General features: G+C 37.9%; 1 protein-coding gene across 2 annotated transcripts in view; it reads left to right on the top strand.

Moving 5' to 3' along the window:
* Positions 1-21,227, top strand: part of zbtb21 (zinc finger and BTB domain containing 21) — a 51,560-nt gene extending 30,333 nt beyond the window's left edge. The window contains exons 2-3 of one of the 2 annotated variants that reach the window (XR_010018287.1): positions 792-4,112; positions 14,220-21,227. Coding sequence is in view for 1 of the 2 variants with exons in the window: in XM_063050438.1 (XP_062906508.1) it covers positions 804-4,034 (3,231 nt within the window). In the remaining variant the exon portion in view is untranslated. Of the gene's footprint in view, positions 1-791 lie in introns of both variants that reach the window. The other variant, XM_063050438.1, reaches the window with a different exon arrangement.
* The last annotated feature ends 155 nt before the right edge of the window (positions 21,228-21,382 follow it).

Genomic DNA, 21,382 nt, shown 5'->3' with positions numbered 1-21,382 from the left:
GTCGGCCCTCCGTATCCGCAGGTTCCGCATCCGCGGATTGAACCAATCGCGGATCAAAAATATTCCCAAAAAAAATTCCAGGAAGTTCTAAAAAGCAAAACTTGAATTTGCTGCGCACCGAGCACTACGCTGAATCCACGCGAATGAAGTGATGTAGGCATACCTTGCTGTAGCTTCCCGCCAATTCACAGTTCCTCAGTCTCTCTCCAGCACTCATTGTTTGAGCATTGTTCGCCTCGCGTCTCGTTCGTTCGCTACTTGTGTTGTGAGTGAGAGGAAGGAGTTTAAGGCTAGTAAGGGATGGCTGGCTAGCATAGCGCTACAGCCTCAAGAAGTTAAAGATCACGGGAGAATCGGCATTGGCTGATGCCGAGGCAGCATCAACGTTCCCAGAAGAGCTACGATGGTTGCGTCTGTACTCAACGTACAGACTTCTTGTCATGATTCCCTAAACAATACAGTGTAACAACTATTTACATAGCATTTACATTGTATTAGGTATTATTAATAATCTAGAGATGATTTAAAGTATGCGGGAGGATGTGCGCAGGTTATATGCAAATACTACACCATTTTATAATAGGGACTTGAGCATCCGCGGATTTTGGTTTCTGCAGAGGGGTCCTGGAACCAATCCCTCGCAGATACCGAGGGACGACTGTATGCTTTGTGTTTGTTAGAGAATGTCGAGATTACTTCAGACTCTTTCTTGATTTTTTTTTGTATTTGCTGTATTTTCATCATATATTTTCTTTTTGATGTTTGACGTTCATTTTTCTACTCTTTTGCAGGTGGACTAGATCATGGAAGGATTACTTCACTACATCAATCCAGCACATGCCATCTCCCTCCTGAGTGCACTCAATGAAGATCGTCTCAAAGGCCAGCTGTGTGATGTAGTCCTAATTGTTGGTGACCACAAATTCCGGGCCCATAAGAATGTTCTGGCTGCCAGCAGTGATTACTTCCGGGCTTTATTTACTAAGAAAGAGAACGAGAGCCAGTCAGTCTTCCAGCTAGATCTCTGTGAAGCACCTATTTTTGAAAATGTTCTGAATTACATCTACTCTTCATCCCTCTTCATAGAGAAGAAAAGTCTAGCAGCCATCCATGATCTAGGTGGTGACCTTGGTATCTCTTTTCTCACCAGCATCCCATCGCAGACACCTCAGATTTCTTGCACACCAGGTCCTATTAAAAAGCTGAGTAAAGTCGATGATGGAAGTAGCTCCCAGCCACGAAGTGTCATTGTATGTCAGAGTCGCAATGACCTTGATAAAAATAGCAACGAGTCTGAAGCAAAGGGTGCTGATTCCACTCAGAAAAAGGAAACATCAGAGGAAGAACCAAGACACAGTATTAAATCCTCATCTTTGATGAATGCCCTAAGAGCAAATTCTAGTGCTGTGGCTAGAGATGTTGAGACGACTCACCTATTGGAAGATAAAGGACAACCGATGTTAAAGGATATGCCTGGTACTTTAGGCAACACAAAATACCATGAAGCCATCAAATCTCTGGAAGAACGAAATGGTAGGATGAGATTTTGGTGGGATAGGAAAAGTTCCATGAGCATGGATGGCACTTCAAGTTTCACTGGCAAAGTTTCTGATACAAGGCAAAGTCTGACTGACCTCCTAGTCAATGGAAAGCCTTTGTCTAGGCCACAACTAACACCTGCATTCTCATTTCATGGAACCACAGGATTTGCATATTCCCAACAAAAATCTGGGCACACAGTAAATCCTGGTATAATGGAAGAGAATAATTTGTTATATTATACCAAGGTGGGGCCCGCAGTTCAACCTCCAAGATTGCAGTCTAACAGCCAGACTGTTGTCAGCAGTGGTCCACTAGTGAAAAGTTTACTTCGGAGGTCATTGTCAATGGATAGTCAGGTCCCTTGTTACTCTTCTCCTCTTGATCAGAAACTGAACTATGGCTCATCATCAGTGTGTAAGCCTGAACCACTGGAGTTGGCTTGCGATGTATCATCTCAAAAGCTGTTAAACGCAGATACAATAAAGCAACAACTTCAAAAAGATATTCCTCAGGTTGGGCAGACATGTCGTCCAAAACAACTTAGTGTATCTCGGCCTGCAGATGCTGAGGTCATCTCATTATCAACAGCTGTTAAAGTGAAAACAGAACCTTGTAGTCCTGTCTCAGAAACTTCTGATATCATTCGGGTTACTGTGGGAGAAACTTCACCATCTACCAGTAAGGAATTCGCAGTGAAAAATGCAGAGAGGAACAGAAGAACGTCAATGCTACCAGTGAAGAGAAGATTCCAGGCTGAAAATGCAAAGTTTTCTTTTGAAAAATCAGAATCTTTCCAACATTCTCCCAAAATAACACAAAGCTTTGTGGAAAGTTCAAGCCCTACTACAGGTGATGCTAATCCCGATTTGTTGAAGACTGATGAGAACAAGGAGGAATATTCTGATCCTGAATCAGCAATAACTGGTAAACAGTTCAAGTGCAGGACCTGCTTCAAGATATTCCGATCTACAGCAGGCCTTTTCCGCCATGTCGACATGTACCATAACCCAGATAAGCCATACGCCTGTGATATCTGCCACAAGAGATTTCTTACCAATTTCAAAGTTTGGACACACTGCCAAACACAACATGGAGTGGTTATCAATCCATCGGCAGCCACCAGCTCTGGTCCAGTTTCAGAAGAAAAATTTCAGAAGAAACTGAGTGACATGATACGTGAGAGGGAGATCAAGAAGGCCCTTTTTCACAAGTTGCGCCGCAAGCAGATCTCTCATAGTTACCCAGGCCTACGATCAGAACAAGGATTCAAAAAGAATTTGAAGTCTGTAACCAAAGGTGTATACATCTGCACTACATGTGGAAAGCTGTTCCGCTTCTTGTCGCGTTACAGGCAACACATGAAGACCCACCCAGGTGAGAAGCCCTTTGTTTGCAAGCTCTATAACAAGGCTTTCAAGTCAAAAGAACAAGGTATAACTGAAAATCTAAGTGAAGATAGTACTGAACATCAGTGTGAGCATTGCAATATCAAGATGCCATCGATGGCAGAGAAGGCAAAACATGAGAGGATTTGTAGGAATGTTACTGTGTGCTGCTACTGTAGCCTTAGGTTCTGTTCCAGAGAACTAAAGCAAGAGCACGAAAGTCAGTGTGAATACAAGAAACTAACCTGCCTAGAGTGTAAACGTACATTTAAGTCCTCCTTCAGCATTTGGCGTCATCAGATCGAAGTCCACAATGAAAATACAATGGCCCCAGTAGAACAGTCTTGCTTGGATTCAATATGTCATAATGGTTTATTGCCAAAGGAAGGTCAGACTGAAGTTGGAGAAAACTCAGTAGCCAGCCCCAATACTTCAAAGGACGACGAAGTATGCACTGATTCTTCAGAACCTATGTATGTTGATTCTGAAGACTCCTCTTGCTTTCCTGAAGATCTGAGTGTCTCAAGTTGCAGAAATACCAACACTAAAGATGATCATCTCTCTGATGAGGTCTCTTCTAATCCCATCCATTTGGAAGGCATAGCCTCTGAATCAAACAGTTGCAGTGGGGAACCAGAAGACCTAACATACAAAGGAGAACGTGGACTTTGGCCGTGTGAAAAATGTGGCAAGCTCTTCACGATCCATAAGCAGCTGGAACGTCATCAGGAATTGCTGTGCGCTGTTAAGCCATTCATTTGCCACGTTTGCCATAAAGCCTTCCGTACCAACTTCCGTCTCTGGAGCCACTTCCAGTCTCACATTTCTCAGTCAGGAGAACATCTTGAATTCTCTAAACCTGCAAGAAGTCCTTCTCGTGTTCCGCCTCCTCCACCCCCGCCACCACCTCAAGAGCACTCCCCTGACCCTGAACCCCCTTCTAATCACTCAGACAGGTCCCGCAGCCCACAGGCATCAGATACACTTTTTTCACAGGCCCCTCCTCTTTCAGCAGCTACCTTTGAAAGGCCATTCATGTGCAAATTTTGCCGCAGGACTTTCAAGACCGCTTTCAGTTTGTGGAGCCATGAACAGACACACAACTGATACAAGATTTAATTCTCCTATGATTTCTACGGAATTCCACTAGATTTATTGAAAAGGTGCAAAGAGCATGGGCTGAATGTAAGGCAATATAAATGTTTAGTATATTAAAGAGTTTGTTAAGAAAGCTGTAAAGTAATATATAAAACTGGTATTACTGATAGAAGAAAGTAAAATGTCTAGAGTTTTTTTTAAAAAATCCATCATTGTTATTCCGGTGCTATATAGAAGCATATTTTTATGTGATGGGAGTTTACCAGTATTATAGAATCTTCATTTAAGTGGGACTGAATGAATACTGCTGAACCAGTTGATGCATTGAGATGACTGCTTACCATGTGGTTTTAAAATTGAATAACATGAAGTTTAGATTATATTAAAGCAATTTTATTCCATTAGCAACAACTTAATTAACAATTACTGGGTCAGTTGTTTTGACAGATTGACTGTTAGATCGGACGGAATCAAATACAATGTTACATTTATCTTCAGCACAGCAAAGGTTGGAATACAGACACAATGGTTAAGTTCTACAGATGTGTTGCAATTCGTTGTTCAATCAGTGTAGATTTAACTCATTAAAAGCTCCTTGGAATTAATTGGGATCTCCTACAACAAATAAGTTGTAAACCAGTCAGGAGATTGGAGAAGAAACTGAAGCATGGTTGTCAGTCACTCTTTACCAGTTAGTACCGTGGATGAGAAACTACTGCAAGCAATGGAATTTTAACTGAGGTGAACTCCAAGAAATAATTTGCAACCTCCAGCCAGAGAGGGATAAATATTATCTTTATTCATGTGCTCTCAGTCATTCAAAGATTTTATACTGTACCTATTTAAAGAAAAAGTGCTTCCATTGTGAGATCTGAAATACACATTGAAATTCAAGTTTAAAAGTATGCTGTGATGAGGACCAGAATTAGCAGACAAGACGAATGAAAGTTCCAAATAGTTTGAGAAAGGAACCAAATACTATGCCCAAGAACCGTATTAATCCTCCATCAGCATATGTGTATGTTGAAAGATGATAACTGGAACTTTAACGGAGAACAGTAGAATGGGCACAGTCTAGCACATACTCCCACCACGAGTTCTCTTTTGTGTGATAGGCAATGTTCAGGTTTGTTTGCTTAATAACTGAATTCTTTAAGTCTATTACAATGAATTCAAAGTTAGTGAAATAATGATTTGCTAATAATGACAATAAATGAGATCATGGAAGAGGATACTGTATGTCTTTCAGAATTATGTACAGAATGTCTGATCGGGCCAGTTTGTAATAAATGCATAGTGTTTTTATTATAATCTGAGGTAACAGTGAAATGCAATGGCACAGAAAATAGAGCATTACACTGACTTTGTTTTTGTTGAATATAATCTCAGGAAGGTCAATAGTGTAGTGCAGCAGAGTGGATAGTTCATTGCCATTGCATTTGTTTGTAAGAACTTAAATTTTCATAGAATCTGCCAGTGACTGAAGTTGTCATTCAGTGTCCTTCATTTCAGGCCATAAGTATGTTTTGCATAATAATATTTTTTTTACATGGAATTAATAGAAAGACATCTGGTTAGTATTTGTTTGACATTCAAATATGAATTATCTGACCAGATTCTGCTGTAGGGATAGTGCTGTATTGAAAACATACTGGCATGTCCAGACCAGTAAGATCATAACAGTTTTGTTTTTCCTGATCTGCATCCAGTTGTGATTTACATTAAAATGATTTGAAGGACCAGATAAAGTCTTTCTCATTCCACCCAAGTAGAAAATTAGAAAGCTTCTATTAATAACTGGCAGGACTATTGCTTATATCTGTAATATAATTATCAGTGCAAAATTCATCTTAATCCAGAAGAAATCAAGTAGCTTAATTTTTCATTGTAGCTAAACATTTATTTTCAGAATTGTTATCTTAAAGGACAATATACAGTCTGTGGCTTTGGACATTTTCAACTTAATTCTTGAGCTAATGAACTTTGTATTACCAACGTAGAATATAATTGTGTAAAAATCTTTATTTCCAGGTAAATGTCATTTACGGCAGTAAACAAGGAACAGAAGTCAATATTCCCTATAATCTTGTTAACTGATTGCTTTTAAAATTGGAACTCTAGAGCCAAATGTAGTCTTTTTAATTTAAAAAGATCTTTCTCATAATAAAACTGCTCCACTCTTAGCCTGGAATCTAATTTTGTCAGCATAAACACCAGTCAGCTTAACAAAGACAAGGTCGCTGAAATAGTTAACTATTTGTTGACAATGATACTTTCATTGATTAACCAAATTTAAAAGGGAAGTTAGTTTTGAAGGTTTAAAAAATGTATTAACCTTTCATGACTTTTCCCAAATCCAGGGAATAAGAGAGCAGTGTTACACTGAGGAGTAAGGTAGTCTATAACTAGGATTATATATGTATATTACTGCCCTGGTTGGCATTAGATAGTTACATTGTTTGTTTTCAAAGTTGCACAGAAGATCCTACAGGTAGTAAAAAGTATTTCTATTGGCAAAAGATAAAGAAACTGAATTATGAAATAGAGAAAGAATGGCAGTGAATATAACAATCCTATTGTAGATTGCAGAAAGACAACTTTGTTATAAATATTGTAGCTGATCAATATGTTTGGTTGCACTATAGCATAGATTTAATGTGCACTTTTAAATTTTTTTATTATTATGAGATTTTTAGTTATGGTGACCAGGATATCTAAATCAAGACTGTCAATACTCTCCCAGCTGATTGAACTTCAAGAGGAGGTTAGATTATTCTGAACAAAGGAAAATGTATAAAATGCTAAAGTTCCAAATTTTTAGAACACTGTTCTTATTCAGGGCATCAGAAATTTCTTTACAATACTTGAAGTACTTTCACTTTGTAATATAGGGAACATGGAAACAATTTTTCACATAGCAATCTCTGGCAAACAGAACAAAATAATAGACAAGTATTTGTTTGTAATGCTTAATGATGATTAAATTGGCCATTTCACCAGGGGAACCAAAATTAATTGAAGTATCTTATAAGCATTTTGGAACAGTGATAAAATAGTGCAAGTATTTTCAACAATCAATATAGCAAAGTTTTCATAAGTTTTGACTCTAGTTTCATTCATACCTCCCAGTTGTAATTAAATCAAGGCATCCCCTAAGGCTCCGTGCTTGGATTTCAGGCCTAATAATGGATTTAATCTTAAAGAGAAAAAAATGATGGATGATAGATGATCCATCTTCAAAGTGTTGCCTTATTTTGAAAATAGGCAATATTATTTTAATTTTGCTAGTGTCAGATATTTGCTGGTATTACATCTTCTATTTATGAATAATACTTATTGAATTTCAAGTAGGGTGACAGCTGCTCCCAATAGAAGTTCCTATGTAACTGGACTAAACAATATTTGTAATATTAACACTATTGAATTGTTAGTTTTTTTAATCTACATCTTGTTGGATAAACATGATGTATTAAGCAATTTATATTTCAGCATCCTTAATAGTTTAATGTAAAAATTTGAGCATAACAAAATATTATTTTGTGGAGTTAAATAACATCTTCAAAACTGGTTTGTATTTCAGAAAGATTGAGTTAGACGAAAGCAAATAATGCTAATAGATCATGAAATTGAAAGTCAGTGCCACAGAAATGTCACAGAACAGAGAAGTCAGTGTTAGAGTATTGTAACTAATAGTTTTTAACTAACTTAGTATCTAGGTTTCGGGATCTAATGGTACATTGTAGTGGTGTGTAGAGTTCTAGGCAGACCATAGATTTTAGACCATGCCTTGAAATTCATCCAAAAAGCAACAGAGGAAGACTTGGATATTGAAGGCAAAGTGTTAGCCCTCAGCGGTTCTTCATTGCAAGGTTCTGAATTATAAAGAAACGTGATGAATTTTGGCCTGGAAAAGTAGTCTTTGAATAATAATTGTGCAAAAAAGCATTTACGAGTTCAATAGGTTAAACTAAGGATAAACATAATTGTAGAATTGATATTGATATTGGACAGCTGTTTGGATTGGAGAGGTTTGAGGATATGTGAAATATGCTTATGGGTACAATGATCATTTTTAAGGAACAGTTGGATATAGTAGAGGAGAAACAAGTTTGGACAAAAATTCTAGTACAGGTACTTTGTGAATGGCTATTTTAGAAAGTTGACTCTTAAATAATTGGAGTATGGATTAAACTTGCTTGCATCATACACTGGGGTGCTTTCTTCAGTTACCTGATGAGATAACCATAGCCTTTCACCAGGAGCAGATGTTGTCAGGTGGTGCTCAACCTTCATAGAGTGTTTCCACACTTAACCACTACATTCTCCAGTTGGTGGGTCGGCAATGGTGGCCACGTCACTGCCCATCTGCTCCTGACTTCCAGCTCCACTCCTTTCGCCTGCTCCCCCATCCTGCGAGCTGCTTGGTTCATGCTCTTTTCGTGAAGGCCCAACGCAGACAGCAACTTCCATATTGACCTTGTCAGGAACTCTCTACGGCCGATCTCCACGGGGAATAGCCATGTCAGCCATCCTTTGTTTCTGCACTCCTGAACTTCAGAGCCTTCCCCTCGTGAGCCTCCTCACATTCGAAAAACATAGAAAACCTACAGCACAATACAGGCCCGTCGGCCCACAATGCTGTGCTGAATGTGTCCTTACCTGAGAAATTACCTAGGGTTACCCATAGCCCTCTATTTTTCTGAGCTCCATGTACCTATCCAGGAGTCTCTATCCCTATCGTATCCACTTCCACCACTGTCTCGCCGGCAGCCCATTCCACGCACTCACCACTCTCTACGGAAAAAAAACTTACCCCTGATATCTCCTCTGTACCTACTTCCAAGCACCTTTAAACTGTGTTATGCTAGCCATTTTAACCCTTGGAAAAAACCTCTGACTATCCACACAATCAATGCCTGTCATCATCTTATACACCTCTATCAAGTCACCTCTCATCCTCTGTCGCTTCAAGGAAGAAAGACCGAATTCACTCAACCTATTCCTATAAGACGTGCTCCCCAATCCAGGCAACATCCTTGTAAATATCCTCTGCACCCTTTCTATGGTTTCCACATCCTTCCTGTAGCGAGCTGACCAGAACTGAGCGCAGTACTCCAAGTGGGGTCTGACCAGGGTCCTATATAGCTGCAACATTACCTCTCGGCTCCTAAACTCAGTCCCACAATTGATGAAGACCAGTGCACCGTATGCTTTCTTAACCACAGAGTTAACCTGCGTAGCAGCTTTGAGTGTCCTATGGACTTGGACCCCAAAATCCCTCTGATCCTCCACACTGCCAAGAGTCTTACCATTAATACTATATTCTGTTATCATATTTAACCTACCAAAACGAACCATCTCACACTTATCTGGGTTGAACTCCATCTGCCACTTCTCAGACCAATTTTGCATCCTATCAATGTCCCGATGTAACCTCTTAACAGCCCTCTGCACTATCCACAACACCTCCAACCTTTGTGTCATCAGCAAATTTATTAACCCATCCCTCCACATCTTTATCCAGGTCATTTATAAAAATCATGAAGAGTAGGGTCCCAGAACAGATCCCTGAAGCACACCACTGGTGACTGACCTCCATGGAGAATATGACCCAGCTACAACCACTTTTTGCCTTCTGTGGGCAAGCCAGTTCTGGATCCACAAAGCAATGTCCCCTTGGATCCCATGTCTCCTTACTTTTTCAATCTTTCCATTGTACTGTGAATTCCACCAGGGTGATTTTCTTGTCTTAATTAGACCACAGTATGATGTCTGGTTGAAGTGTGGTTTGCCCCACTTCTGGGAACTGCAGCTTCCACCCCACATTGACCCTCATCTCCCATGATTTGGCAATTTGCAGCAGATTGGATTTAGGCTCTTTGATATGACTGTCATAGCCCTCTCCTTGATGAAAATGACTGCCCTGTTTACCTTACTGCCATCGGGTCTCTTTTTACACCTCTCCCGGTCCAGTATGTCAGTAAGGGACAGCAGGACCTTCTCATGGTGCCACGTATACTGTCCTTGTGTTAAAGCTGTTTTGTATCCTGACAGTATGTGTGCCAGTGAACCCCACTGACCGCAAAGCTTGCTGTTAGTGTTCTCTCTCAGACCCCATGTGTGCAGCTGTGAAGGTGTAAGGAGATTGTCGTACGCAGAACACAGGAGGAAAGAAATGCGGAAGGGCTCCAGTCTCCAAAGCTCTGCCCAAGTGTTCTTGCACTTGGGAAGATCCCATTTCGTCCAGGTGCCCTGTGACCCCCAACTCCACTGCCTTGGAATACCCACCTTTTGTCCTCGCAGTTCCGTACCTCTGCTTGGACCATGTCACACCTATCCCTTGCACCTGCACTCCCCCATTGTTGGAAGTGTGCAGAGCCGAGGCCTTGCTGTCCCAGGCACCTGTTGCCGATGATGTCTCTCAATTGCAGGGAGCTCACGGCCTGGCCTAATATTGGAGATGAGGAAGAAAAACAAATGTAGTAGCTACTTGTTTGAAGTTTGCATGTTCTCCCTGTGACTATCTGGTTTCACCAAGTGCTCTGGTTTTCTCCCACATCCCGAGGTTATTCTGATAGATTAAGTGACCACTGTAAATGGCAAATGGATTTAACGGGAGGTTGATGGGCTAAAGTGAATAAGTTGCAGTGTTTTAGGTAGTTAAGAGGGAAATGGGACTGATAACATTGCACTGCCTGGAGCAGGCATGGACTTGATAGGCCAAGTAGCCTCTGCGTTATAAAAAAAACATTAATAATCTTGATTTTCTTTTATAAAACTCAGTCTGTTCTCTATGGTACTTGTAACTTTCTGGGCTGCAAAGTGCATCTGATTTATATACCATTGTAGTGTACATTAGATCCAAATGTGAATTTCCTAACTTTGATTAGGATCTTGGTTCATGTTCTGCATTCTTGCTTTGAGTATAAGTCAGATATATGATTATGCATGACAAATGATTAAATAGTCAGAGGGTGAAATCACGTACATAGAAATTTCCAATATCTGAAAATTATATACAGTGGTACCTTTCACAATCTTAAAATTCCCAAAGTACTTTGCAGCTGTCATGATATTTCTGAAGACTTATAATGTGTTTAAGCTGTAGCCAAATTGCACACTGGAAGCTCCTACAAATAACTAGCTATGTTTTCAATTTTAGTGACATTGACAAACCTGGCTAGAAATGATTTTTAAAAAAACAGTTTGAAACAATCTCACATTCATCTGAGAAAGCAGATATTGTTGTGTTTTAGCATCTCACCAGAATGGTGGATTCTCCATCAGTATTCTCTCAGTACTGCAGTGTGTCAGCTTAGATAAAACCATAAGACATGGGAGCTGAATTAGGCCATTCTGCCTTCTCGCCTTACCTTTGACACTCTGACTAATCAGGAACCTATCAAGCTCCACTTTAAATACAATACCTTGTATAGGTATTCAGCATCCAACCCTTTGTTCACATAAATGAGCATTACAACCAGGGAATTTGATCAATTTAACTGAGATTTTTTTTATTTGCAAATCACATCCTCCTTTTTTCACAGTAAAGCCCCAAAATAAAAGGAAATTGTAAATCATGAAAAACTTAAAAATTCAAAAACTGAAATGTCAGCAGTTCAAAAGTATTCATCCCCTTTTTTTTCAGTACTTAGTTGAACCACCTCACAGCTATTACAGTCAGTAGTCTTTTGGGTTAAGTCTTTATAATCTTTGCATAACTTAATGGACAAGGTTTGCTGATTCCTCTTGGTAAAATGGCTCAAGCTGTGCCAGGTTAGTTGGGGAGTGGTAGTGAACAGCAATCTTGAGGTCTTGCCAAGACGATTAAGGTCAGGACTCGACTGAGCCACTCAAGGAATCAGTTTTCTTCATTTGAAGCCACTGTGCTTTTGGTCATTGTCCTGCTGAAAGACGAATCTCATCCCCAGTATAAGCCTTCTGGCAAAGGCAGTGATTTCCGCCATGAAATCCTTCCATGAACACTATTCGGTTCTGTGTTTTTCTTATAGTGGACACATGAACAGAGTTCTAGAGATTTCTGCAGTTCTTTTACTGTTACCCTTGGGTTTTTTTTTCCACCACCTTCCGCATTGCATGTTATGTTCTCGGTGTGATCTTTTCAGGATGCCCACTCCTAGGGAGAGTAGCAACAGCACTGAGTTTCCTCGATTTGTAGACAATTTCTCTTACTGTGGACTGATGAACACTCAGATCCTTAGAAACGCTTTTGTAGCCTTTTCCAGCTTCATGCATCTCTACAATTCTTCTAAGCTCTTACGAAAGTTGTTTTCATCGAGGCATGATGCACATAAACAGATCTTTCTTGAGAAGAGCAGGTTCTGTCAGTATCCTGAGTTTGTGTGTCTTTTTTATAGGGCAGGGCACCTCTACAACCCACACCTCCAATCTCATCTCATTAGTTGGAATACCTGACTCCAAATAGCTTTTGTAGAAGGCATTACCCAAGAGATTCACATACTTATTCCAACAAATACATATAATATTGAATCATTTTTCACAATAAATAAATGAACAAGTATAATATTTTGGTATTAGTTATTTCATTGGGTGCCCCTTATGTAGTTTAAGAACTTGTGTGAAGATCTGTTCATATTTTAGATTGTATTTACGCAGAAATAGAGAAAATTCTACAAGGTTCACAAACTTTCTAGCACCACTGTATGTGATTAAGGATCACTTACCTGATGGCACACTTTACTCTCTTAGAGTCTAATTAAAATTAAGTGAGAGTATATATGGATGGCAGTGGTGGTTTAGTGCTGTTCTGATGGAGACTGAAATAATTAGCACTTTTTAACCCATTTTTTATATACCTGCTGTGAAAGTAATATCAGACAGATTCATGTATGAAAACTAAGTTGGCCTCAATTTAATCTTTAGTTTTATGCAGTATTTATACTTAGTATTTGCAGTATAGATTAGTATCTATAAATTTGCACTCAAAGTAGTGGCTGCAGAAAAATGTCAGGCTGGGGCTCCAAGGCAGAAATTAGAATGTACTATAGCTCAATAGATGGCACTATACTCACTGTATGGTGAGTACTTAATGCTGATCCTGATTGTTAGAAATATTCACAGAGAAGTTCACAAGCAAACAGTTGAATGGAATTCTGTAATTTAAAGTTGACTTCGTATAAATAGATGGGTGACTAATAATCAAGTGCCTGGAAATAGGCTTTACAGTCAGTGTAATACAGGTATAATATACTGTTTTAATTTCTGGAATGTTAACGAATGTATTGCAGCATTTGTACTTTAATAATTAATTATGTTCTGTACAAAATAATACTGTTTGTCCATGCAGTAACAAACGGATTTTTTTGTCATTAGTTTTGGGACCTTATGTATAGTAATAAGAATTTCCTAGATATTTTTCAGAAAAATAATTGTTAAGTGCAAAATTTATAAATTAGATTTTTTTGGAATTGTTAGGCAGTGACTTGTTTATTTTTAAAATCAAGCTTTATGTTTCTAAAAGATAACAGTAATAGCTGAATTTTGTTTTTCTTAAGAACTGTATGGATTTTTATTTCCCTGTTAGGAAAGGGATAAATGTACTCTTTTTTGAAAGAATCACATGCAACGAACTCCAATGAGAAAGGTGCTTCTCATCATGCAGCTTGGTCCTTATGACCTTACTGCAATTAACTCAGCAGTTTTTCAGTGTTCTGATACAACAACATAAAAGCAAAAGATAAAAGATTCTAGATCAGCTTGTTACTTACTATGTTCCCTGCCACAGCTGCTTAAAATCATGCTGGAAGAGAGATTATTTTTCAAATATGAAAGCTCCATTCCCCAAGACTTTTGCCAAAATTCCCGATTTTACATAGTGTAGATTGTGAATTTGTCCATACACTAATAGCCAGGACTAAATAGGATATTTATTTGAATGAGTTTCTTTTTCTATATTCATGTTTTATATTTAGTAGCGATTGAACTTTTCAATGAAATTATCAGCAGCAGAGCACATTTCTGAATATGGCCAGTGATCACACCACAAACAGTTCTATCCTGTGCTCTGTTTAGTTTTGAGCCATATAGAAATTTTAAAAAACCCTAATCTGCCCTTGTTTTTTATTTGCATGTGGTTTTCACAATTACTGTCTCCATAGTAAATGATACTGAACTCTCAAGCAATAACATTGCAATAAATTCATGTCATTATAGGTTTTGACTTTCCTAATTGATATATTAATGTCAACTAACTTGGCGAACCATAATGACAAGAAATTCTGCAGATGCTAGAAATCAAAAGCAACACACACACAATGCAGGAGGAACTCAGCAAGACAGGCAGCATCAATGGAAATGATCAGTCCACGTTTTAGGCTGAGACCCTTCTTCAGAATTGGACACCCAGTTTTGAGTCAATGGTTATGTTATCTTCCGTATTTGTATTCCTTTTCTAATTAAGAAGTGTAAGAAAATCAAAATATAAATGCAGTTGTTGAAGCATTGACTGAATAGTCTGAAGAACATGGAAAATCAAAACTTCTACATATGATTTGAATAAAGTAAATGAGCTAGTTTACGAAACTATGTGAAGGGAGGGGAGGATAAAAAGAGAAAATGCCTTATTGTCCAATTACTTTTCTTGTATCCTTTGATCCTGCACCATATCCAGCAATTGAAAAGTTGCCAAGTCTGTTACAGTGCCATTGCTTGTTTACACAAGCAAGAGCAGGTCAGGGTAAACCACCTTTTATATTTCTCATTATTACAAGGATGGCATCTAAGTTCTTACTGAAGTATAGTGGGGTAGGGGAGGCATTTGGTTTTAACGAAATAAAAATTTACGTTTATCATTTGGTTAACTGTCACCCTCTTTATTCCCATCTTGAATTTTTTTACAATTATGAATAATTTTTCCAGCTTTTGGTTGCACCTCCTGCTATTTACTAAAATGACATAAATCTGATTGTCCAACATTTTCTGACAGGAATTAATATGTGTGGTGAGGGTTGGGCATGAATGTGCATTAAAGTTGCTCATAATGCTCTTGTGAAAAGACATGGGACATTTTATTATTTCAGTTTGATGATTTATGGTTTATCTTTTTTTAAGAATAAAATTAAAGTTATACTTGAAAATTGGTGGTTAAATGCAGATGGTGCCTTATTTCCTGTATGAACACTATACATTTTAAAACAAAAGCTACATTCAGTTTTGAGCTAGATGGAATTTGAAATCCTGAAGACATTGATTTCCTAACAAAATTGAAGGCATAAATCTGCACATTATTAAGAGTTATTTGCTTAAATGCTAAAAATGTAATTCTTTATTCTAAAGGGAATTCAAAGCTGTTACTATAATCTGCAGGAAAAGAACTATATTGGGAGTAAATCACTGGTTACTGATTATCAAATTATAAACCCTACAAAAAGCAGTTTTTATATATACCTGGAAATATAGATTTAAACAAAGGTGATGGGAAATGATGACAATTCACATCATCTCTGTTAACATCTGGCAGACTGAGATAGATTTATATTGCAAGTGGACCTTTCATTGGATCCAAACTTCATTTTGTTTTTGTCCTCCATGCTGACCAGTCTCCTGTGTATTTCTAAAATATTGTTTTTATTAGCTTTAGTTAAATCTATTTCCAAATTTCATAAAATATAATTTGGTGGCAAATGCAAGGAATGGTAACAAGGTCATTGACTGGCTTAATTTTGCTTTGTGGGCGGTGTTTTAAGTAGTTTGCATGTTTGCTTTTCACCTGTATTTGTGGTTATTCTGTGTGTGCGAGAATACATATGTGTGTGCAAACACTGCAGGTTCAGTGAATAATGGCATCCATATATGACACTCACTTTGATTTGAAAGCAGCCCTTGTAAAATTCAGTCTTGATCTAGTTTCCTAAACCTACTTCAAACCAATTTGCAGGTCTTTGATTTTAAAAAAACTCCCAAAATAGTTGCTGTTTTGAATAAGAGCAAACCGTAGTCAACAACTTTTCTGTGCTAGAAGAGAAGAAATGCATAACAATACTGAACTGTATCTGAACATGACACTTAGCTGAATGAGGAAAGTCTACCAGAATTCCTATTTATTATCACCTTTGGACCTGAGTGGAGATAACCTTAGACATGTTGCACACCATTTAAGCTCACTAAAGAGAATTGACCACATGGGTGAAGCTCCTGTGAAGCTGTGACCCAGTGGCAGCAGGCAAGATTTCAGGAAAAGTCAGGAAAAAATAAACACATATTTCTTTTCATATCATAGAATCCAGTAAAAAAAACTTCTAAAAACTCTTGTTGCATAATATCTTTTGTTTAATTCTTTTGTAGTCGATATTTTACCAGGCTTTATTGGTCAATTTATTACTTAAAATACATTATGACTCGATTTTGAGAAGGTTTTTTGCATGTCAAGTTGTATTTACAATAATTGCATTACATGCCAGTATCCATTTGCAAAATTTACTGTTAGAATATACTACTGATCATGTGGAATGTATTTTAAAATTTAGGTCTTTTTGACCTTTGTTATATTCTTTTTCTTGAAACATGTTGACTTCATTTAAAGGAAACTTATTTGTACCCTTTCATACATATTAGTGATAGTATTGTATTACTTTATATATTTCTATGTTAATGAAGTCAACAGAGGTACCTGCAAAAGTCTGACATAATATATAGAAGAATCTCATTTGTAATTTTTTTTGGCATGAAGTAAAACTGTACAAAACTCTTTAAGATTTTTGTCTTTAAGTTGAATTGGACCTTTTTTTTTGGTTTGTCCTGGATTCATTCATCCTGGACATGAAAGTTTATACATTTAAATTAAGATTTTTTAAATTGGTAAATGAAGTGTGGTTATTTTGAAGCACTATTTTCAAAAGGAATGTACATTGTCATACAGTAGTTGCTCACACAGACACCAAAGATTAACCAATAGCTTTAGGCTTTGACTGTTCCGCTCTTGAATTAACCACTTAACTTCAGTGTCTTATGTGTAATACATTTATTAAAAAAAAAGGTAATAAATGAATTGTTTCCATACTTAATAGATTTTGATTTTTTTTAAATCTCATACATTTTGCCTTTTAAAGGGTAAATTTTAAAGATCAAGTTTACTCATTAAGACTCCAAGATCTCAATCAGTCAACCAGGTTTCTCAACTCAAACAACTGTGTCTTTCTCCCCTTCCCATTAAAACAAACATGATCCAAGTGATTCTATCAAGTTTATATTTTCTCATAACTCCCTTCAATTTGTAGTCATTCTTTGTATGATCACTATTCTACATGCAGTGCTAAATATAATTTTTATTTACTTAGTGTTAAAGATGGTTCACAAAGGCTTTTTCATTTAACACTGCTGTACCTTGGAGCTTCATTATCTTGGTTATTATTCAGTCCCAGATTGCGGTGATTAACTTAAACATATTACTGATGAAAACTGAAGCAAGCTCAACAATTTAAGAATAGCTTCTTTGCCTCTGTCATCATGAGCACTACCTCGCTATTCCTCTTTTTTTTCAATTGTAATTTATAGTTCTTTTAATGACTTGCACTATATTGCTCAGAATCAAGTTTTATATCACTGGCATAGGTTGTGAGATTTATTGTTTTGCAGCAGTAGTACTGCACAATGCATAATTTTTAAAAATTACACTAAATATACATTAAAAATTAAATAAGAATTAAATGCTGTCACAAAACAACAAGTTTTACAATGTCACTGATAATAAACCTGATTTTGATTGATTCTCAGATCCCGTTCCCTCCTTCCTTGTCCTCAAGTAAGTTGCTGATATTTATTTCCCAGAATCTAATTTTTAACCGATATAGTTTTGTTGATTGCCTGTGAGACAGGAAGAGAGAAAGCTGAAACAGAACAGATTATGGAGAATTATCTCAACAATAACAGCTCCACAAATGTCTAGATTCTAACATTCTAGAATCAGTTGTAAAGTGCAAGGAACTTAACACAAAATTCATAGAACATTACAGAACAGATCCTTCAGCCCACAATATTGTGCCAACCTTGTAATCTACTGAGACTGAAAGCAATCTAGCCCTTCACTTCTTCATTGCCCTCCATTTCTCTATCATCCATGTGCCCACCTAAGATTTTCTTAAATGTTCCTAATATATCTGCCTTTACCACTATCCCAGGCAATGTGTTCCGTGCACCCACCATTCTCTGTGTAAAAACAGAACTTATCTGACATCCCCCTGTACTTTTCTCCTTATGTCCCCTATTACAGTATCGGCCACTTACACCATAGGGAAAAGGTCTCTGGCAAGCCATTAGATGTATGCCTCTATTAAGTCATTTCTCATTCTTCTTCGCTCCAAAGAGAGAAGCCCTGTCTCACCCAACCTATCTCAGAAGACATGCTCTCTAATCCAAACAGCATCCTAGTAAATCTCTGAACCCTCTCCAAAGTTTCCACGTCTTTCCTATAAAGAGGTGACCAATCCAGCAAAGTTGAAATTCAGCTTAAACCAATAGGACAAGAGCATGGATGGCCCAAGTTCCGATCAAGAAGGAAATGAAATGCAATATATTTAAAATGGTGTTCCAGAATTTAGGGTGTAGATGCAGATGGATTGCCGAAGGATGCTGGGATTATACAAAAGCTGAGAGATCGAGTGCAAACATTATATAGGGTTGGTGAAGGTTGCAGAAGATGGGGTGAAGTTATGGAGGAATTTGAATGCAAGAATTTTAAATTCAGGGTGTTAGAGAGGCAATGCCAAATGATGAACAATAGGTGTGATATACTGGAAGGACAGAAGAGTTGGGTTGCAGGGAGAACTTTTAGTTGAGTGCAGATTTATGGACAATAGTAACCTAAACAGGAGAGTACTGAAAAGATAATGAAGCTTGGATTGCAGTTTTATTTATATTTAAACTGAAGCAAGGGTTGAGATTAGTAGCTTTATGGAACTGGAATGAAATAAGCCCAGTGACAGAATATGTGGTAAAAGTTTAACTCAAGGTCAAAGAGAATCAACTCAATTTGTAGTGACAGAAACTGCCTCTAATTTAGGAGCAAAATGACAAACTTTCAGGGCCGTTGATAATGAGAACAGGGATGTGGACAATTGTTGGGGAACATGGCGGGGCAGCATGGTATTACAACAACATGACCAAGTGGTTTTCTCCCACATTCCAAAGATGTAGGGGTTAGAAGGTTAATTGGTCACATGGTTGCAATTGGGCTGGGTGGGCTCGACGGACAACTCAATGCATAAGAGCATGCAAACATGGTCAAGAAGTTCTGTTGTTGTACAGACCAAACATCAGAATTGGGGAAAAAGTGTGATTGAAGTGACTTTGACTGTGGAATGATTGTTGGTGCCAAACAGGGTGGTTTGAGTATCTCAGAAAATGCTGTTCTCCTGGGATTTTCATGCACAACAGGCAAAAACAAACATCCAATGAGCTGTAGTTCTGAATGCAAATATTCCTTGTCAATATCAGCGGTCAGCGGAAAATGGTAAGACAGGTTTAAGCTGAAGAGCATTTGACAGTAACTCATATAACCATGTATTACAACAGTGTTGTGTAGATCTGTATCTTTGAACACAACACATCAAACCTTGAAGTGAATGGGCTACAGCAGCAGACCACAAATGCACTCAGTGGCCACTTTATTAGGTACAGGGGGTACCTAATAAAATGGCCACTGTGTGTAAGTCTATATGTTCCAAAGCAAACTTTACAGCAAACTTATATTATGGAGTTATTGTAATGGGGATTGCAGTAGAAAACTCATGCACTGGATAATAAGGTACTAAATTAAAGAAAAACTGTTCCAGTGCTATGGAACCATTTTTCCAGCCATGGAAGTACAGAGATGGGCTTAACTGTCTGAAAGAAAGAGTGCTGCACTGGCGAATCAACAGCAATTTTTCACTCTGTCACTGGAGGGTGACTTGAAGTAAAAAATGTCTGACACGGCAGTAGTGCTACCAACTGAGTCAAGGCTGTCAATATGCATCATATATTTGAGACATTAAAGTGAGCTGTCATTATTGAAGAGAACAGTCTCACAAACAGCCAAGTATTAAAACAACAGGACCAATTCAGTACTCTTTTTACATTAATAATTAAGTGAAACTGGAAGTCTATATTAATTCATGGTCTCCCTCAATTCTCTCCCAAGATTAAAGGGTTGGCTCAGAAAGTGCTTCATCTTTTTAAACTAGTGTATCTTTAAAAAGTAGAACATCTCAAGCTCAATTGTTATCAAATACGATAAGCTTGCTGACTCCTTGTATACAAAAACAGAAGTTTTAGTTGAGTTAGAGCACTGCAGTTAACACTGAGGTAGCAGTGGATGCTTGTTATTCACTGTACCTGCCTACACAGCTGATTCTACATAGGAGCCTGTTCCAACAGTCAGTAATAACATAGCTGATCTGTGCCTCTACTCATGAAAACACAACCTCTGTCTCTCTCCAGAGGTGCAGGTTAACCTGCTGAGTATTTCCAACATTCTCTTTTTTATTTTAGATTTCCAGCATTCAGTATTTTTTGGTTTTATTTGTTCTAGATTTTGCTTGATGGTGAACCTTAATTGTTGGAGGACTGTTGTAGTGTAGCAGGAGCGGATTACATCGACAAACTTTGGTTTATGCAAATTCTCCAAATACAGTGGAAGAAGTGGGCCAATGTTCATGTCCTCTCCCAGGCCAACGTCTCCATCACTGAGGGCTTGGCTACAATCAGTCAGCTGTGTTGTGCAGACAATTTGCATGCCCCAAGACCTGGCTCCTGCAATTCTCAGTCTGCAATGGATTTCTATGGTTCCATGAAGACATGCAACATTTCCATTGATTCCTGGGAAACTGTCCAGTGTGGTGGAGATAGATTGTGCATTGGGAACTCACAGGCCTGTATAGGCAGCAGGAGGAGTGTTCCACCTCACAAACTATGCATCTATTCATTCTACCAGCCACCATTTTCTCTGGGGTCTGCAGTTCCTTATTTTGGCCTCATTACACCTTGGAACCTCAAGATTGCACTGGAAGTCAGTCATCCTAAGAGTCTGTCTGAAATAATGATTAGCCATGCATAACAGAAATGTATCTTGAAGGTTATGATAGTCCTTCAATCACAGGTTTATGAGATCAATAGTTGTAGAATTAGGGTTAGTCCTATCACTAATCCTAACGAATTTCCTCAATCCAAGTTTAAAGCATAGTCAGTAACAGCCAAAAGTAATTAAATTAAAATATTCAGATCCTATAGAATTGCCAAAGGAGGACATCTGAATTAAAACTAAAGTGATTAACTATTTGGAACAGAACTGATGGTTTGAGTTTTCTCAAAAGAAAAATTACATATTAAACCAAGATAGCTTT

Source organism: Mobula hypostoma, chromosome 6 (assembly GCF_963921235.1).
Source record: "Mobula hypostoma chromosome 6, sMobHyp1.1, whole genome shotgun sequence".
NCBI lineage: Eukaryota > Metazoa > Chordata > Chondrichthyes > Myliobatiformes > Myliobatidae > Mobula > Mobula hypostoma.
This window is presented reverse-complemented; position numbering and strand designations above follow the sequence as displayed.